General features: G+C 42.0%; 1 protein-coding gene and 5 non-coding genes across 6 annotated transcripts; all 6 read left to right on the top strand.

Annotated features, from left to right (window-relative positions):
- Positions 1–4,493: 4,493 nt before the first annotated feature.
- On the top strand, positions 4,494–4,565 carry trnam-cau. Its single transcript has one exon. It is a non-coding gene; the product is annotated as a tRNA-Met (tRNA).
- Positions 4,566–7,131: 2,566 nt separating this feature from the next.
- snx15 (sorting nexin 15) lies at positions 7,132–13,501 on the top strand. Its single transcript, XM_040012493.1, has 7 exons — positions 7,132–7,258; positions 7,819–7,975; positions 9,573–9,688; positions 9,859–10,138; positions 10,237–10,395; positions 10,733–10,930; positions 12,627–13,501. The coding sequence occupies exons 1-7, from the start codon at positions 7,160–7,162 to the stop codon at positions 12,758–12,760; spliced, it is 1,143 nt and encodes a 380-aa protein (XP_039868427.1). The 5' UTR covers positions 7,132–7,159; the 3' UTR covers positions 12,761–13,501.
- On the top strand, positions 8,238–8,319 carry trnal-aag. The gene has a single exon. It is a non-coding gene; the product is annotated as a tRNA-Leu (tRNA).
- On the top strand, positions 8,950–9,031 carry trnal-aag. The gene has a single exon. It is a non-coding gene; the product is annotated as a tRNA-Leu (tRNA).
- trnal-aag lies at positions 11,687–11,768 on the top strand. The gene has a single exon. It is a non-coding gene; the product is annotated as a tRNA-Leu (tRNA).
- On the top strand, positions 12,031–12,112 carry trnal-aag. The gene has a single exon. It is a non-coding gene; the product is annotated as a tRNA-Leu (tRNA).
- Positions 13,502–18,386: the final 4,885 nt, after the last annotated feature.

Consider the following 18,386-nt stretch of genomic DNA (forward strand, 5'->3'; position numbering starts at 1 on the left):
GAGCCGGTAATCCCTCCCTCTCTCTCCCTCCCCCTCCTTCGCTTGCTGTCTCTCTTTCTTCCAAGAGAAAACCTGAGAAACAAACTAATAAACAAACTGAACTCCATGCTCCAAACTAAGAAAACTTTGTTCTGTTCCTTCATAATGGTGTAAATGAAACGCTCTACAAAATGCTGTTCACAAGTTCACTTATCAGTTATTATACAAACTGAAGATAATCCAGTTTGCTTCACAGGCAAGATGATTGGTAATGTGATTATCCAGCTGTCTTCTTCTGATCAGTGGAGATTGCCACTCTGTGTTTCACTGATCTAATTTCACGCCTGAGGGCCTTTCTGTCGCCTTCTTGTTTTTGTTTTACCATATAGACCTTGTTTGCAGTGTTTAAGTGTAAACAGCTGACCACTTAGTCTCCTGTGATCACGCTGACTCTACAGTACCAAAACAACAAAATCAGCAAAATCCCATTTGAGTTGAATTGTACTTGCAATGCTTCTCCTGGGAGCTGAGCAACAGATTAAAACTGAGCATCTTTTCTCTGTAAAGGTATAAAATATGTTGTTGGAGCCTGGTTGAAAATGTCAGGTTCGTGCTGCCGTGACTTTATTTTCTGTGTCGATTCCGGGTTAAAGCTGATCACACTCATGCCGATGACAGATTATTTCATGCCAGGTCTAACAATGTATATCTCTGTTGGAGACAATATTTGGGCGCAGCCAATCTAAAAACTAACATCCTCCTGTCCCAGATGGAGCTCTAAATCTTTCTCCAGCTGTTGTTGACCTTCATCGAGTTACAGTAAGAGAAGTTACAAACAAACCCTACAGAATTTACTGCCTAGAAGTAACAGTAGACTTCTAGGAAGAGAGTATGTGTGTGGGGGCATGTTTTTCACCCTAATTGTCCAGTTTGCTGTACACTGATGTGATTTATTATGACATACAAGTTAGACAGAATGAAGGCAGAATGCTTGGATTTATAGTTGCCGTAAATGTTTGCATAAATGAATCATACTCGTGTGTGTTTCATGTAGTGCAATGGTGCAAACTTTGATTTTACACTTTGCAATTCTCCCTCTGCTCTTACAGTGTAACTATAACAAAGAACCTTGCTGGCTGTCTGTGAGATAGATGTGTTATCTGTGTCTTCTCAGGCTGCTTGTTGCTCTCTACTCCTCCATGTCTGCACAGTGTTTTTGCCCTTTACACGACCCTGGTGCTGTTTCTTTCTGTCTCTGCTAAGCAGGTTCAAGTAAACAACTTGCAGTGACAGGTAACTGCAGAAACAGTTATGTAACATTTTCATGTAACTGAACCCCTGGATGTGTATGCTTGTTCCGTGCTTGTTGCCTTCACAGATGTGACATGTTACGGCACTTAATTTCAAACTTTTTTTTATCTGACTACTTAATCAGTTTATTTTGTAGTGATACGTCCAGTATAGTCCACTGACTCCAACAGCTCGGGCTTTCAGAGTCCTGTGACGTTACTGCAACCCTTACTAGTATTTATGTACACCTGGCTAGTTTTGGGTTGGGACCCCCTTTTGGGTTCAGAGCTGCATTAATTCTATGCAACATAGATTCAGCAAGGCGCTACAAACTTTCCTCAGAGATTTTGCTCAATATTGACATGATAGCATCACTCAGTTGCTGCAGATTTGTCAGCTGCACGTGCATGATACGTTTCTCTTTCCACCACATCCAAAAGGAGCTCTGTTGGATTTAGATTTGGTGACTGTGGAGATCATTTGAGTTCAGTGAACTCTGTATCCTGTTCAAGAGGCCACTTTGGAATATGTACAGTCAGACAAAAGATAAACTAGAGTGGTGACTATCTGTTGGCAAGCGGAAAGCCTTTATGATCGGCATTAAAAAGTAGATCGAATATGAGTGCAAACATAAAGAAAGATATACTTCACCAAAGTCCCACAGAAGATTTTTGTGTTATAGATCAGGCCATGATCTTCTTATATGCCATATTTGTCTTCAGGGACTATTTTATGTCTTCCAGAAACAGTGTGGTGCCTGTTTATTTCATTTTCAGACTTCACCACTGGTACATGTTCTTCTCCATGTGGCTATGTCTCGGTCAAACCTTAACCAGTGGTAGGGAGGGGTGTCTAATTTAGGATGTGTGACATTAAATCTATTTATACTCTGCTGTTATTCAGCTTAGTCATTGTGCCAGGCTTTTGCTACCTGATGTCGCTAATTTTAAAACCTTTCTAAATGTCTTCTGCTGACTATTTAAATATGCCCAAGAATAAAATCTAACTTTATAACCAGTGTTTGGCAGCTGCATATCTACATGATGCACTCATGCTCACTTCTCCTATTTCATCTAAGTCAAACACACGCCAGCTGTTTCTGTTTTTATCTCTGCCTGTTGATCATGTGTGCGTAAGTGGCAGAGTCAGGTTGTAACAGAGCTGCTGAGCATTGGCTGATGTGGACACACTGTGCTTTCCAGCTGGGAAGTATTGAGGAAATAAGGAAAAGTTGCGGAATATGCTCTGTTTTTCTGTAAAATCAGCAGAACATGTGGGGAAAACTGGGAGGAGGAGTGAGTAGATCAGGAAACAGGAGACTGGAGGAGGGAGGAGAACTAGGAATGAGGGGAAAGAGCAGACAAGCAGAGAGAGGGGAGGGATGTGTAAACATGTTTTTGAGCTGAGGGTGAGGAATATATTGGAACAAAAATTTGGAGCGGAGCACAGCTCGGGGTATTAATGGAAGCAAAGCCTAGAGCGACGGAGAGACCGTTAGTGTCCTTTTCACACATGTTGTCTCAGCCCTGTGAGGTTTTCAGTTCTGCTTAAACAGAGTTTACAGGATAAATTGGTCAAAACCTAAGCAGCATCTGAATCCTCGGAAAACCGAATCAATCCCAACTTGGCAATAAAACAAGAACGAAAGAACATTAGCCATCATCACAACAAGTTCACAGAGGACGCGGAGGGACTAATTCACTCCTAGACTTGTCTTCTTTGTTTATGCCTTTGGCAGAGGAGGAGGGGATGTTCTGCTGGAGTCTATAAGCCAGCACACAGACCCCCACAGCATAATAACAGAGAGGAAAGAGGGCCAAAGTTGCTGCATAGTTTGTTTTTTCAGTGGAGGGGGGAAGAACACAGGGATTACTGTACAGTACCTGTGGTTCAAGGTTACAGTTCACATTACCATAGTAACTGATTGTGTAACAAGATCAAAGTAGGGCAAATTAGGAGCTGATTAGAAGCACTATGTGAAAACTTCTTGCTTAGATTTTTAAAGTTTAGATTAGTGTCAGTCAGTCAGGGCTCGAGTGACCATCTCACTGAATGCAGTCATTCATGCACACACATATATATGGCTACACCAAGAATCGTCTGATCCCCATGAGAGAGTTTATTTAGTAAGACAGCATGTGCTTGGTAGGAGAGGGAAAAAAAGGAAAATAATCAGCAGTTCAGACCAGTTCAGACCAGTCTGGCCGCGCTTTCATCTCATTGTTTCAAGTTCCCTGCAATGAGCTCTCGCATTCAAAGTTCACACCGAACGAATGAAGTTCGGGGAAATGCTGCTTTAATCTCATCTAAAAAGTGCAAAGGTGTATTCACAGATTGATTTGTTCACCTCTTCAACAAACATGAGCATGTTTGTCTTTTGGATCTACAGCCAACAGAACATGCGCGGCTACATTTTGTGTCCTGGATAGAGGGGAAAGGAAGAATCCACCAATGACTGTGCTGCACTGGTGATACAGAGAATGACTTACAGAGCGAAACATACAATTAATCAGACTGCACGTGGACTTTGAGCCATATTGTTTAACGTTAGCGCTCTCAGTTATGCAACTAATATATTGTCCCTCAGCGGGGATATCTGATCCCACACGTGTGCCGTTGTCTTGCCGACTGTACATTTCGTAACTTTTCTGCTTGTACGCTCTCTCTTCTTCTGATTGTTTTTCTGCCCATTAAGCAGCGCCTCCTGCTTCTTCCTCTGACAATGAGAACGAATGACCTAGTTTCCTCTCACAGACAAAGAGGAGCCTGTTCGGTTTGGAAAGCCTCCCTCTCTTTAATTTTGCATGAATGGAGCTAATTAGTCAGTTCTCCTTAAAAATGCACCATTAAGAAAAAAAAAAAATATAAACGATCGAATATAATACACCTCACACAGATGCGGGACACACTGCTGAAATCACAGAGCACACAATACTGTAACATACACACGACTTCTGCTTTTAAGCTCTGTGAAAAATATACTTGACATATTTAAAAGAATTCCTTCCTTTGTATTCCCATCACCTTCTCTACCATTACAGCATTTTCCTGCCCGGTTCTCTAAACCTTCTCCCCTCTGTTGAGCCCCTCTCTATATAACTAACCACCTCCTCTTGTCAGCAGGAAACAGTGGTTGCAAATTATGTAAGAAGGCCCCCTTTCTGTGATAAGAATGCAAAACAGCTGAGCCATGTGAAGAGCTTTGCGACAGCTTGTGCTGTGTGAGCAGAGTGGCGCAGCGGAAGCGTGCTGGGCCCATAACCCAGAGGTCGATGGATCGAAACCATCCTCTGCTATTTTTACTCGTTCCACCCAAACAGAGATTAGACATCCTGCACTCCCCGCACGGACGATCTGATATCCTCGTGTTGGCGTTGTTCCCACATCATCATAATAAATGTTGTTCCAAGTTCAACATTGCAAGTGACCAATCACCTTCTTGTGACGTCATACTTCTGCGACTTCGAAATACCCACCTTAAAACAAATTTTCTTCACTTGTGCCCGCCTCTGTCTGTCAATCCAGCGCTCTGCTTCACTTGCGAGAAACCGCCGCATTTGTAGTCCTTTTAGGATACGTTTTAAACGGTAAGCATTATACATATGTTCCTCACTTGGCTTGCTGTTTGTTTGCTAGTGATAGGCTACTTGACGACAGCATTAGCTAACCAGTGTTCTCTAGACCAGCGTTCCCCAACTTTTTTGGTGTTTCGTGGCCCGGGGGTTGGGTCAGGCAAAATTGCAGGGACACCGTGTAATTGTTGTCCCTGGGAGACTGTGTAATTAAAACATTAACACGATGGCCCAGGACAAATTTGTAAATTTCTGGATTACTGTTAATCTCCATGGAATCAAGAACTCATGTCCAGTTTCACAGTTATGGACCAGTTAATTATGTTTCCAGGTGATATTTTGATCCACAGAACCATTAGTCCAGGCCTTTTAGTTCAAATTCTATTCACTTATGTTTGTAAAATGATCAGGGAAGCTACTGCAATTTTGCCTGACAACATTTTTATGACATCTATATTCACCTGTACATTTATTATATATTATAATACATTGACACGCAATTCTCTGGAGAACACTGGTTCGCAAGTAGCCTATCGCTAGCAAACAAACAGCTATCCATTTCAGCCATTTCAAGGGAAATATGTGTATAATGCTTACTGTTTATTAAAGAAAAGTATCTTGGGTGGAATTCAAATTGCTGGATCGGCGGACAAAAGGCGGTTTCTCGAACAACATTTGTTTTTGAAGGCGGGTATTTTTCGAAGTCGCAAAAGTATGACGTCACAAGAAGGTGATTGGTCACTTGTAATGTGGACCCTGGAAAAACATTAATTATGATGATGTGGGAACAACGCCAACACGAGGATATCAGATCGTCCGGAATGGACATGCAGGTGATCTATATGGACCTGAATATGACATTGCAGCATGACTACAGCCTGCTGAGCTGAGTTTCTTAGTCTGTCATTTGGTATGCTAAACATTTTTCTTATAGTTTAGCTGGTAATTTGCCAGAGAGACAAGCAGAACCAATAAAGATGACAACGGACCTGTGAGCGTCAGCCTAAACTCAGAATATTGTTCAAAGCTTTGAGAGGAAGGCTTTGGACCATTGAATATGAGGATCTTCAGGATATTTTGACAATTTCAAAGCCTTTGTGTTGCTGTAAATAGGTGAATCAGATATAGCAACTAAACATGCCTCTGATCATTACATTTATATCCTATGGGAAACAGATAAAAGCTTAGGAATACAGTGGTAGGGGATGTTAGACAATATGCACAGCTGGAGCTTCCTCAGTACCGTCTGTTGTTGTTCACTTTGTTCTATTGTCTCAAAAAGGGTATGTCCAACACTTTTATGTGCCTTTTTTTTCTTTTAGCGTCATCTTTGATGGAGAATATGTTTCCTTTTAGCATCACAAACACAGTTTTGGGGGGTTTATATGAGGAAAAACACAACAAGTCATACAAATAAAAATGAATATCTTAATTTAAAATGTTTAAATTAAGTGTCTATGCTGTGTTGAAAACTACGAAACATTAGAGCACCCCCTGGAGTATTTCCCTGATAATTACATGTTTAATACAAGTTGGAGGGCATTTTTATGACTGTGACAATGTGACTAATCAACGGTGACTGATCAACAACAATATTAAAATCAGAGAAAGGTAAAGTGAGTAACATTGTGGTTACAGTGGATATGGATACGGTTGGCCCAGTCCTGACTGTTATCTTCATATATTCATAAAATTATTGCTACATAAATTTATATATCTATATATACTTTTAATATATTATTTCATCTTACTATTCCAGTTTTAACAACATTTGAAAAAACTACCACACATTGAATGGCCAGAGCCTTTCTTTGTGTAGTTTGCATGTTCGCCCCGTGTTTGCGTGGGGTCTCTCTGGGTGCTCCGGCTTCCTCCCACAGTCCAAAGACATGCAGTTAGTGGGGTTAAGTTAGTTGGTAACTCTAAATTGCCTATAGGTGTGAATGCGAGTGTGAATGGTTGTCTGTATGTGTTATCCCTGGGACTGGATCCATTATAGCTTCTTAGATTTAATTTATATAACAAAGAAATAAAGAAAAAAGTACGTAAAAACCATGGACTCATTTTTAAAAAGTATTTTTTAATGTTTAATTTTATTTTCATGTACCTACTGGAGGAAATAAATTGTTTAACATTAAACTGAATAGTTTGACGTCTCGTCTCTCCTACGTAATCACGCATTCGTACACGTCACCAACCAGGAAATGAGTACATCCACGGAGAGGAGGGGCGAAAGAATCACAACAGAGCCTTTGACCGTTCGCGTTTTGTGCCGCTAAAACCACAGCGCCGTTTTTCTTTTATTGACGAGAGCAAATATGTCACGAAAACTCAAAGAAGACTATTATCGGTTCTTCTCCGTTGCCGACCCACGCACACACGAGAAGGGCCACACCGAGTACAAAGTGACGGCGAGGGTGAGTTTACACTGTTTATCTCTCCTTAGCTACAGCGTCATTAATTGAAACCTATCGTAGAGTCGGGTGTAATCATGCTTAATGACTACGTGGTTAGCTGTTTTGCTTATTACTTGACAAAACGTATTTTAACTTGAAATGCGTAGCACAAAGGTGTTAGCTTAGCGCTGTTCTCTTTGGTCTTTTACATCAGTTAAAAGTAAGTGACTTGGTATTATTATAAGTAGTGTTCATTTATAACGAAGTAGAGTGACAGGCGCCCCGCAGCTTTCTCATATAAATAAACAAATAACTATACAACGGGCCTTTTATTTGAGGCAGTGGTGCACAATGAGCAGCCCAATGAAACAGAGAGAACTTGTGATCCAGTTCATGAGCACCCGCATGACTACAGAGGCATGCGTATAAAGTCAAAGAGGATCAACCACTCATGGCTCTCCCTTAAATTTATCATTTAAATCGTGGCCTCTGCAGTGTTGCCAAAAAGCAAATCTGCTGTGTCTCATTGTTAAACATGCAGCCAGTTAAGCGACCTTTACTTTATATTCTGTCATCTGCAGTTTGTGTCCAAGCGTCACCCAGAAGATGTGAAGGAGGTGGTTGTGTGGAGGAGGTTCTCAGAGCTGAAGAAGCTCCATGGGGAGTTGGCCTACACACACAGGAACCTTTTCAGAAGAGAGGAGGAGTTTCCACCTTTTCCCCGAGCACAACTTTTTGGTACATGAGTAAAGATTGTGTTATGCTTTAGATTCCCGCGGAGCCTTTCATGCAATTGTTGTGCTTAATGTCTTTCATTCCTGTTTTGAGACTTTCGTCACAATTCTTGTGACATTTCCTGTCAGATTTCCTTGTCTTTATGAGAAGTGACATGTTTAGGGTCGGTCTTTTTGCTTTGGTTTGTGAGTTTTGACTGTTGTTTAAAGTAAAGGAAAAACAGCTGTGTTGTTTGTTTTTGCTGATGAACTGAGGGGTGTCTTGTGGTAGTGTGGCCGAGCGGTCTAAGGCGCTGGATTAAGGCTCCAGTCTCTTCGGAGGCGTGGGTTCAAATCCCACCACTGCCAGCATGAGGTGCTCTTTTAAAATTTCATTATTTACAGCAGGTAGCGCCATTTGTTTTAATCTGACTCTTCCTGACAGAACCCCAGAGGGATTTGTGTCTCTATTTAAATATCTTGAAGTGACTCATGAAACTAATTATCTGAGAACTGTTCAAAATGTTGGATCAGACCTTTCCAAAAATGTGCTATATGTGCTAAATTTGTTATAATGAGATGCATTGGATATGCTCTTTTAAAATTTCATTATTTATAGCAGGTAGCTCCATTTGTTTTAATGTGACCCTTCCTGAAAGCATTCCAGGGGAGCATGTGTATGTGTTCTCTAGAGATGCTTTGCCTTCCTCCTGCAGTCTATTTGCATGAGTGTTGAAAATGAAAAGCAGCTGTGCTGTATTTTTTATCAGATCATGCTGATGAGAAAAGTCTGAATGGGAGGTGGGCAGTTTTGTGGTAGTGTGGCAGTTATGCAAACCTGAACTCTCTTTGGACTTTGTTGTGATGTGTACAGCAACATCGACCAATCAAAGTTAATTTCACAGTTAGCATGTCAGAACTGTGGAGTACAGTCCTCCCTTCAAATGTATTCTGAGAAACGTAAAATGAGGTAGGATAGTGAGTCGCAGCTTTTCAGCAGGTAGTGTGGCCGAGCGGTCTAAGGCGCTGGATTAAGGCTCCAGTCTCTTCGGGGGCGTGGGTTCGAATCCCACCACTGCCATGTAAACATTTTCATTTGGCAGTGGAGAGAAAAAAGTAAGTTTAAGACACACCTCTATTTGTCTTCATTAGAAGCATCATGTTTAGGGTTGGCCTCCTTGCGAAACATTGTGTGTAAAAACTCAAGTGTAAATATGGTTCAGCAGGAGCAGCATATTCCGGGAATGGTGCGACTCCCTGCAGAGAGTTTTGTTGTCGATGGAGACAGTGTCAGGTAACTCAGTCTGTGGTCCGCTGTTCCTCATTCTCATGTTGGTCCGTCAGCCAGCTGAAGAGAAGAGCAAAGTTATAGTACACAAAGAGCTGAACTGGCTTCATTTTTCAGTGGTTACTAAAATCAAACTGCAAACGCAGCAAATCAGTTGAGCCATACCTATAAACAGTGATGATTCATGAGTTCATTCAACTTTTCATGCCCTGCTTAATATGATGGCAGCAGTTTTAACCTCGACAAATGGCGATTACTTAACACTAACGCTAACGGCAGCTTCAGAAGTGAAAAAGAAATTGTAACACTTCCCTTTTGTCTCTTGTAACTTTAGGAAGGTTTGATGGGGCTGTGATAGAGGAAAGGAGAAAAGCAGCAGAGGCCATGCTTCAGTTTACTACCAGCATTCCTGCTCTGTATAACAGCCCACAGCTGAAGGAGTTCTTCAGAGTAAGACACACTCAAGAGAGGCACTCTTACAATCAAAATCAACCATTACTCAAATTTCAACAAACATTAAAAGACGGAACAGAAAAACGAAACGTGTGCCAGGTTAACATTCGTTATATTACCAGACCTCTTTTCTCTAATGCTGCCACTCTATCCCTTCCCTTACTCAGGGTGGTGAGGTAACAAGGCCTCTGGATGCCACACCTCTCTCCTCTGCGGGGCCTCTGCCTCCTCCTCTCATCCCCCTCCCCAACCGTAGGGCATCAGACTGTGAGCCTGCTGAGGAAGAGGAGGGCAGGGAGGCTCCCACCTTGCCCCAGGATCTGGGCAATAACCTGAGCTTAGAAGTGGGAGAACCAGAAGTGGCAGCTGAAGCCTACAGTGAGATCGGAGGATCTCCAACAGAAGAAGAGCAAGAGGAGCTTAGCGACACAGAGCTGGATGACCGAGGTAGAAATCTCACAATGTGTGATGGTCTGTTATGTCCTCATTTAATTCTTATATTCTTACCGTTGTTCTCACTTTTTTGATCCGTGTTTTCCCTCCAGTCCCATCTCCATTCACGGACCCCGAATCAAAAGAGACCCAGGAAGAATTCGACTCACTGTTTGACTCTGTGGCTGAAGGACTCCCATCCCCAAAGGAAGAAGTTCCTCCTCCACTATCTGATAATGACTTGGCTGTTTTTGATCCCTGCTATAAACAAGGTGATGCCAAAATAAATGTGAATGTAATCATATAAAGCTGATTTTAGTCTTCCCGAATATGTGTCTTATCCATTAACGCTTTTACTTACTGTGTCAGTGGATAAGAAGATGTCTGTGATCAGTGTTTTTTGAGGCTTCCTGATAACATATACTAGTGTAAATGTCTTTATACATTTATGCTGGAGCTCTATTAGGACTTAACTGCTGTTTCTGGTTAAAAGCATCACAATCAGTGATTAAGTTTAGATAGTGACTTTTTAAAACCTAACAAATAAAACATAGTTTACTAAAGACAATATCACTACTACTACAATATCTCTTTTTCTTTGATTTACAGATAGATCCAATTCTTCCGCCGACCACTCAGAGTTATTCTCACTACCATCAAACAGTGTGGACGGAGAGGACGGGGGTTACTTAAACCAAGCTGCCAAGGAGCTGACAGCTGCCATGGAGAGGGAGAAGGAGGGAGAAATTAGTTCTGCCATTTGTGGATACAGGATGGCAGTGGATATTCTGATCACTGGAGTACAAGGTGAGCCCTCAGTGTACAAAAGTATCAGTGGGTGGGTGGAGAAAGAGAGAGATACTCCTGTAAGAGGTAAAAATACTGATGAAGGAGCTGAGGAGGTGGTTACTACTACTTACTACTACTACTAGGTGGTTGTCGCAGTGGTGGAAAATTAGAATGACTAATCTGCTGTGAGCATTCTGAGTTCAACAAAAACCTTTTATGTTTTTTTCACATGGAGCATTTTACTCGAATGCTCTCTGTCATGTCTATTTCTGCGTCAATTATTAAAGCAGCTTTGTTGCTATGGCAATAGACCATGAAATCAGTTTGTCAACTGCAGAACCTGCAGAATGCCAGACGGTGCACCGTGTCCAAATGAAAAATAAATTGTGCGGTTAGCTTTACAGCTGTGACGCCTCACCGACCATATTCAAGCACTTTGTCCGATGTGCTGCTACCACGCCGATAAATGCGCCGTTAACAACTTTGCTCTCCTGCGTTAGCTGTTATTTTGCTATAAGCTGTTGTGTTACTGACAAGTAAGTTCTGACATCAGTTGTCTATGGTGAATTGTGCGTTTCTTTATGGCCAAAGGGAAATGTTGCAACAGTTCTACTCTTCGTCTAAGGAGCTTGGATTGTGACCTACACCCATTTTCACACCTTGTGTAGAGGATCATTAGGGGGTCTATGACCCTCCTGGGGGACGCTCCCCAATGTCTAGAGGACCAGAATCAACTTTCAGCATGTCGACACGCACCATGTGTCCTGATGTACAGGTAGTGTGGCCGAGCGGTCTAAGGCGCTGGATTAAGGCTCCAGTCTCTTCGGAGGCGTGGGTTCAAATCCCACCACTGCCACTTTAACCTTTTCAGGTGTGGAAAGTACAGTTCAGTAGCTTCATAAGAAGAACTGAGTTGCTCTTTTTTGCAAAGCTTTGGTTAGTGTGTGAGAACTGATTTGTGCCCATTGTGGCTCTTACCTCTTTAAATGCAAAGATGCTGTACTGTATTTTTTTCATGTCTGAAAGGGAGGTTTGTGGCAGTGTGGTCGAGTGGTCAGGAGGGTAAACTCTGCTAACCCATTAACCTTCTGACAGTGGGCTAGTGTTTTTTTTTGCAAGGTAGCGTGGCCGAGTGGTCTAAGGCGCTGGATTAAGGCTCCAGTCTCTTCGGGGGTGTGGGTTCGAATCCCACTGCTGCCAGGCTTGTTTTCCTTTTCCTAATCATCTGTATATTGTAAAGCACTGATAATGATTTGTATTATGCTTTTTTATGCTATCTCTCATACAAACAGCAATATAATGGTAGATGGTCATATTAAATGATAATGAGGTCAGTGCATGTTTAGACTCATGGACTCAGACTGCTGCAAACACTATGTTTCCGACACTTAGCTCTGTATGATGTCCATCAGGTTGGATGTGCCTGTTATGGACACCTCAGACACAGAGTTCTGCCTTTTGTTTACGAGGGGGGAGCCAATCAGAAGAAAGCTGTAAGGAGAGGTTGGGAAGCTGTAATAGCTTGTCTCAAACAAATAAATAAGGATTATTTTCATATATTCTAGTTGAGTCCAAGAATGCGAAGTTAAGAATGAGCATAACGTGTCCCTTTTGTTGTCTTTGTCAGTCTCCTCTGTTCTGTTACACTTTTCAGATAAACCCTCCACATGTACAATATTATACACTAATCATTTTTATCACTGTGTCTATGCAGGAGACACTGATCCAGTACGCAGGGAGTCTGTGATGCGAAGGACGGCGCAGTACCTGAAGCACGCTGAGATGTTGGTCGAAAGGCACTCCTCACCCTCTCACACTCACACACCTGCACATGCAGAGGACCACTAGATGCACGTTCGTGTATTGACGCACAATGTACAATATATGAGAGAAGCTGGAACACAATGGAGCTCAGGGTCGTGGCATACACGGGCATGTCACGCAAAGGCATACTGACGAAAAGTAGAGATAAACAGTTTCACGGATACGTGCACACACGGACATTTGGACCGTGGCATTCCCAAATACAACCGCATCCACGTGGAAATGAAACAACATGGCACAAACATACAGACCCACACGTCTGAGGTACACACTACAGTACAAACTGGATCTTTAGTTGCCTTTGTTTTGAAAAACTTGTGACTCACAAAACCTACATATACAGAAACTGAACGTAGCTGTTAACTTATTGGATTAATGCATCTCTTCTTCTTTTTGTCTTTCCTTTACATTGTCCTCTTCTTGAGCACAATAATGTATAAGTGTATCAGTGATTCACATTTTTGCACAATCTTTTGTTAATAAATATGATTTTAATTTAAGTGAGTAAGATTCCTTCGCTTCTTCGCTACATTTTGAAACACTGGCTTCACTGCTTCAGCCAAAAGTGTTACCAAGTCTGTAACTACAGCTGTCCACAATCAGTCAATCAATTCAAAATAAATGTGGTTTTACTACAGGTAAGTAGTAAAAGTGCAAACAGTGTCAACACCTTCGTGCTATTTGGAATAAATCACTCATTTTTTAATAAATTAAACTGAGATCTATCTTCTAATTACCTGTTTGAAATGAGTACACGTGACATAATTGCAGTAGTCACATGAATAAATCTGATTTTGAAAACGATGGCAACATATAAAAAGTACATTAAATGTCACTAAAGAATGGTTGTTTTCCTCAGTAAAGATGCAAATAATCATTTTGCCCCTTAACAGATCCAACTGTCTTTTATTATCTAATCTAATAAGGGCATACAAATAAATTATTAAGGGGATTATGTTGTCTTTAGGCCTTTCGTGGTCTTATATTTGCCTTTTCAGTTCAATATAAGCAGCAGATAGATAAAAGTGTGCCCATTTTGAACTACAAATGCTGAATAATAGTTTTGCGTGGTCTGCTTTGATTTCACTGTTTGGCTCAGGAACTGTTCCAACCACTGCTGTGTAACGTCATGTGCTAGCTGGAGCAGGAGCCTGACCAGGAGTCATGCTAACTATGCCACCTTGAAAACACTGATTCAAACTAAGTAAGCTTGGATGATTAAGACCAGTGTGACAAAAAGTACTGATCATACCTGTAAAACAGGTGTCTCCCTGTTGCAGGCATAGATACTGAAGGTTTTATCTGTCGCACTGCATAGGGGGTGGGTCATACTGAGCATTTGGACTATGAGGGCATTCACTTCATCCTGTTTCTATTTGGAGGAATGAGACTATTCCCAGTGCCCCTCACAATCGCGTTGCATGTGGGTCTGCAGTAGCAAGGCATTACCTCTGAGAGGCACTGTTGACTTATTGGATTATAACCACTAACAAACGCTGTAGTGCAGAAACTCATGCTCCCTGTTCATGTTAAAATCAAGGTAAATGTCATATTTGTTTTTCCCAGATGAACAATTTTGAGCACAAAGCAGTGAACTGGGGAGGAAACTGAAACCTACTTGTAGCCGAACTCTTCTGCCTTCAGCTATACTACTTAATGAAAAATTGATGCTACAGGTTTTGCTTTTTTGCATGCCGAGTTGGATGTTAAAAAAACGGCAAGATGGTCCAAAAAATAACGTTTAGTGACGGTGACTATATCTGCATATACTTCATCAGTCAAATCAATTTTTCATGCATTTTTGTGACCAAGTATGTAAATGAAGCTAAACCACGATACGCACCGACTACCTTTTTGTTAGGGGATATTTTGGATGTTTGACTAAGAGAAAAGAGATGAAATGCCAAAAAAAAAAAGATGGAAAAGAGAAAAAAAGATCACAGCCAGCACCAGAATCCCTTCTCTGGAGAGGAGAGAGGGATTGAGTGAGCGCTGGAAGGACAAACAGATGGAGAGGTGACAAAAAAAAGGGAGGCCAACGAGAGGAAAAGGCTACCCTTTCTCCCACCACATCGAGGGGTTGCAGAGTGTGAGACATGACAGAAAGGACGGAGGAGAGGGGGAAAAAGACGGGATGAGATTAGAGGATAAGCAGAGATCATCCCTCCATTGTTAAAGGGATGGGAAAAAAGGACCCTCCCTCTTCCTCTATTTTCCTCCCCTCCACCATACCTCCTCTTTTTTCTTTTTGCATGCTTTGTTTTGACCATTGTAGTGAGCTTGAAGTGGATGGAGGGATGGCGAGAGAAAGCAAGAGATAACATTGCTCCATCCTGTTATACATCCCTCTTTTCCTCTCATCTCTCCACCTCTCTACCTTTCTCTCCATCTCCCCCTCGTTCTAGTGCTCCACCTGTGAAATGTAGAGGATGTGAGATAGGAAGATGGAGAGACAAAGAGATGGAGGGAGGGTGGGAGGTTTGAAATCACAGGGGGGGTAGAGCCTCACAACATTAGCATGCTGAGAGTGTCAGCACTCTCCTCTTTTTTCTCTCTCTCTCTCCCTCCATCCCCATCCCTCACTCCGTCTCTTTCTCCTCACTGGTCACTGCAATTATACCATCAAAACACTCCAGCCTGAGAGCATAATAGCTTCCCCCTGTGCGTGTGTGTGCGTTATCACGAGAGATCAAAAGAAAGAGATGTGTGTGTCGGTGTGCGCCTGTGTGTATTTGTGCATAATTTAGTGCCATGCATGGTACATTACGTGTGCATGTATGACATAAAGGGCAGCTATGCGTGTGTGTACCCATTCTGGATTTGCAGCATGTGTGGGTGACATGAGTGTGTATGTTTAAGTATCTTTTTGAGTCCTGGCGACTAGAAAAACTGCTTCTCCAACCCCTGACCAAACACACTCTTAAGCGCACTCTAAGAGACCCACTTTGCATGTGTGTGCGCGTCTGCCGAGTTTCTATTTACACACACTCTCTCGCACTGGCTCACACTAATGGATGCATGCAGGCATACAGTCATGCCTCTGAGAGACAAACCGTTATGACCTACATGCCCAGTGGGTCATCATCAAGCCAAACTGCACACTGTGACACCTTTGGGTGTCTATACACACACACACACGACACACACACACTTTCTCTGACTGTTTTTAATTTTGCTCTCTCAACTTCCTCTATTGCGCTTCCCTTCCGCCCTGTGTGTCTTCCTTTTTCTCTCTTGTTCCCTAACGCACACATACACACTAACCCCCCTCTGTGAGCTTGTTATTCCTCTGTCCATTCGTTTCTCTCTGTCACCTTGCCCTAAGCTATTTGAGTACACTTCTGCCTCTCGTTCTCCCTCTCCTCTCTCTGTCTCCCTCTCTCTCACACACACACATGCACGCACAACCATTTGTTCTCTTTCTGTCTGTCTGCTTCACTCTCACCCTTTCCAGCCTGCCTGTCTCTCTGTTTCTGCCTGTCTTGACATATGTTAACAGCCTCTCTGTGTCTCTTTCAATTTGACCCAGAGCCTGAACGTCAGACAAAGCGTATCACTAAAAGCATGCAGGAAGAGTTTCAACATTTGAGCAAAACTCCACCAATTTTAGACAGAAAATTCAGTTTTCTTCATCCTGATGAATCTCATAACACCCGGTGATAACTGTTTCTGTTTCCAAGAAGGAAAACAATGTCTAAAAATGAACGTACTTGATCACTTTTCACTGACATGGTCATCAGTGGAGCCAAAAGCCTGCCTTCAGACTGCAAAGAAGGCATGGACGTCCAGGAAGGGTTTAATTGAAATATGTCATTGAGTTGCATTATGGGAAATGTAGGATTCAGTCTAGTATGTGTGCTTACTTCAGAAATAGGTGTAATCTATGAAAACCAAGCAACCCAGTGAAACGATCAGACTTTAAAGCATGTCGCACACACACCGCAGCACCGAAAACCATCAAACGCTACAATGAAACGTCTCTCATGAGGACAGCCCTGCAGGAAACAAAGTCCCAGTGTTACCTTTGCTGTCAGTGCATTCAGTGGAGTTACCAGCCAGTTAGCTGGAACATTGTCTGATGTTATTAACAGGAGAATGATCCAATTTGCACCTTGAGGCTTTTTAAAGGTGAAGAAGGAGCGATATTGAGTTCTGCAATATCTGCTGACCCACCTGTTAAAAGGGAGTTTTTCTTTCCTACTGTTGCCAAGATAGATAGATAGATAGATAGATAGATAGATAGATAGATAGATAGATAGATAGATAGATAGATAGATAACATATGTGGGGACTCTTTTAAAAGGCTTCCAAGTGACATCCTATGAAGCAGATTTAGAGGAAGCGAAGACTTTGAAAAGTTTATATCAAAGCAAAGGGTGAACACTTTTTGAAAAATCAAAAATGTCAAACATATGTTGCTTTGCTTTACACAGTTTTTGGGGGGTCATCATAGTTTCCTGTGTGTTGTTTCATTGTTCTGATGACATTTTGATCCAAAAAGCAGAAAAAAGACAGTAAATAGAAACCCTTGAATGAATGGATGTGTTCAAACTTTTGATTGGTACTGTACAATGCAGTAATGCAACCCTGCATTCACTGATTTTTTTCTCGCACTAATTTGGCCTTTTTGACTTTGGCTATCTGATTTAAGTAAGCTGCTTTTTCTCTTTTTGGACTAGTTCAAAAAATATTTTGACTTGTGCCTGCATAATCCTCCAGGGTGTTCTCAACCTATAGTTGCTAAGTTGGGGAGATGATGAGCAGGTGATTTATCATAACGCTTTTAGAGCAGAGCTGAGGGCAGCCGCAGCGTTGGGTGATCATTTTCTGCTACTTTGTCACTGTGATTGGTTTTCTCTTGCGCTGAAAATACTCATCTGACCCACTGTTGACATGAAAGTATCGATTAATGCAACTTTAATTAGATTTTTATATCTATTTCTCCCTTCACCACCCACTCGCTGCCCTCCTCTCTGCTCCCAGCATTTTCTGTCCTCTAATTTCGTCTCTCCCCGCCATCACTCTTTCACTCCGACTAAATCAATGAACATACACTTTATGCCATTTATTGATCTTTTCGTATCTATCTATCCTCACCCCCTCCTGCTCTTGCCCTCTCCGTTTCTCTCACTCTTTCCCCCCCACCATCCTTTTTTTCACCACTTTCTTTCTCCCCTTTGAATATATAATCTCTATCCCTCTCTCTCTGTCAATCTCTTCTCCTTTTTATCTCTCGCTCTGGGATATCCTATTTATATGGCTGGCACCTTCACGCTCCTACCAGTGTGTGTGTGTGTGTGTGTGTGTGTGTGTAAGAGAGAGTGAGAGAGAGTGTTTGATGTTAGTCTAAGTGGTTAACATAATATGAGCCCTCAGAGAGATGACGTTCAGGCACTCACACACAGACAGACACACAATTTTAGGCTTTTTGGTACGCTTTTCTGTGAACAATTTGTGCTTTTTAGTATTCTCCAGCTTGTGCACCAGATCCATGTATTATCTATCAATTGCATTCTCCCACTCTGTCCAAACACACACGGTCGCACATTCACAGCACACACACACACACACACCTTTGTTCCTCAAACGCCTTCCTAGAATGACAAAAACCCAGCATTATCTTTTGTTATTTATTATTGCAGATGGAGCC

The sequence above is a fragment of the Simochromis diagramma genome, unplaced genomic scaffold (assembly GCF_900408965.1).
Source record: "Simochromis diagramma unplaced genomic scaffold, fSimDia1.1 OVJJ01000604.1, whole genome shotgun sequence".
NCBI lineage: Eukaryota > Metazoa > Chordata > Actinopteri > Cichliformes > Cichlidae > Simochromis > Simochromis diagramma.

Bases quoted from the DNA above. Each gene is read 5' to 3' on its own strand.
- snx15 (XM_040012493.1), top strand. From the start codon at position 7,160: ATGTCACGAAAACTCAAAGAAGACTATTATCGGTTCTTCTCCGTTGCC. The intron at 7,976-9,572 runs GTACATGAGTAA...TTGTAACTTTAG, and splicing joins TCCCCGAGCACAACTTTTTG to GAAGGTTTGATGGGGCTGTG. The intron at 10,931-12,626 runs GTGAGCCCTCAG...GTGTCTATGCAG, and splicing joins TCTGATCACTGGAGTACAAG to GAGACACTGATCCAGTACGC.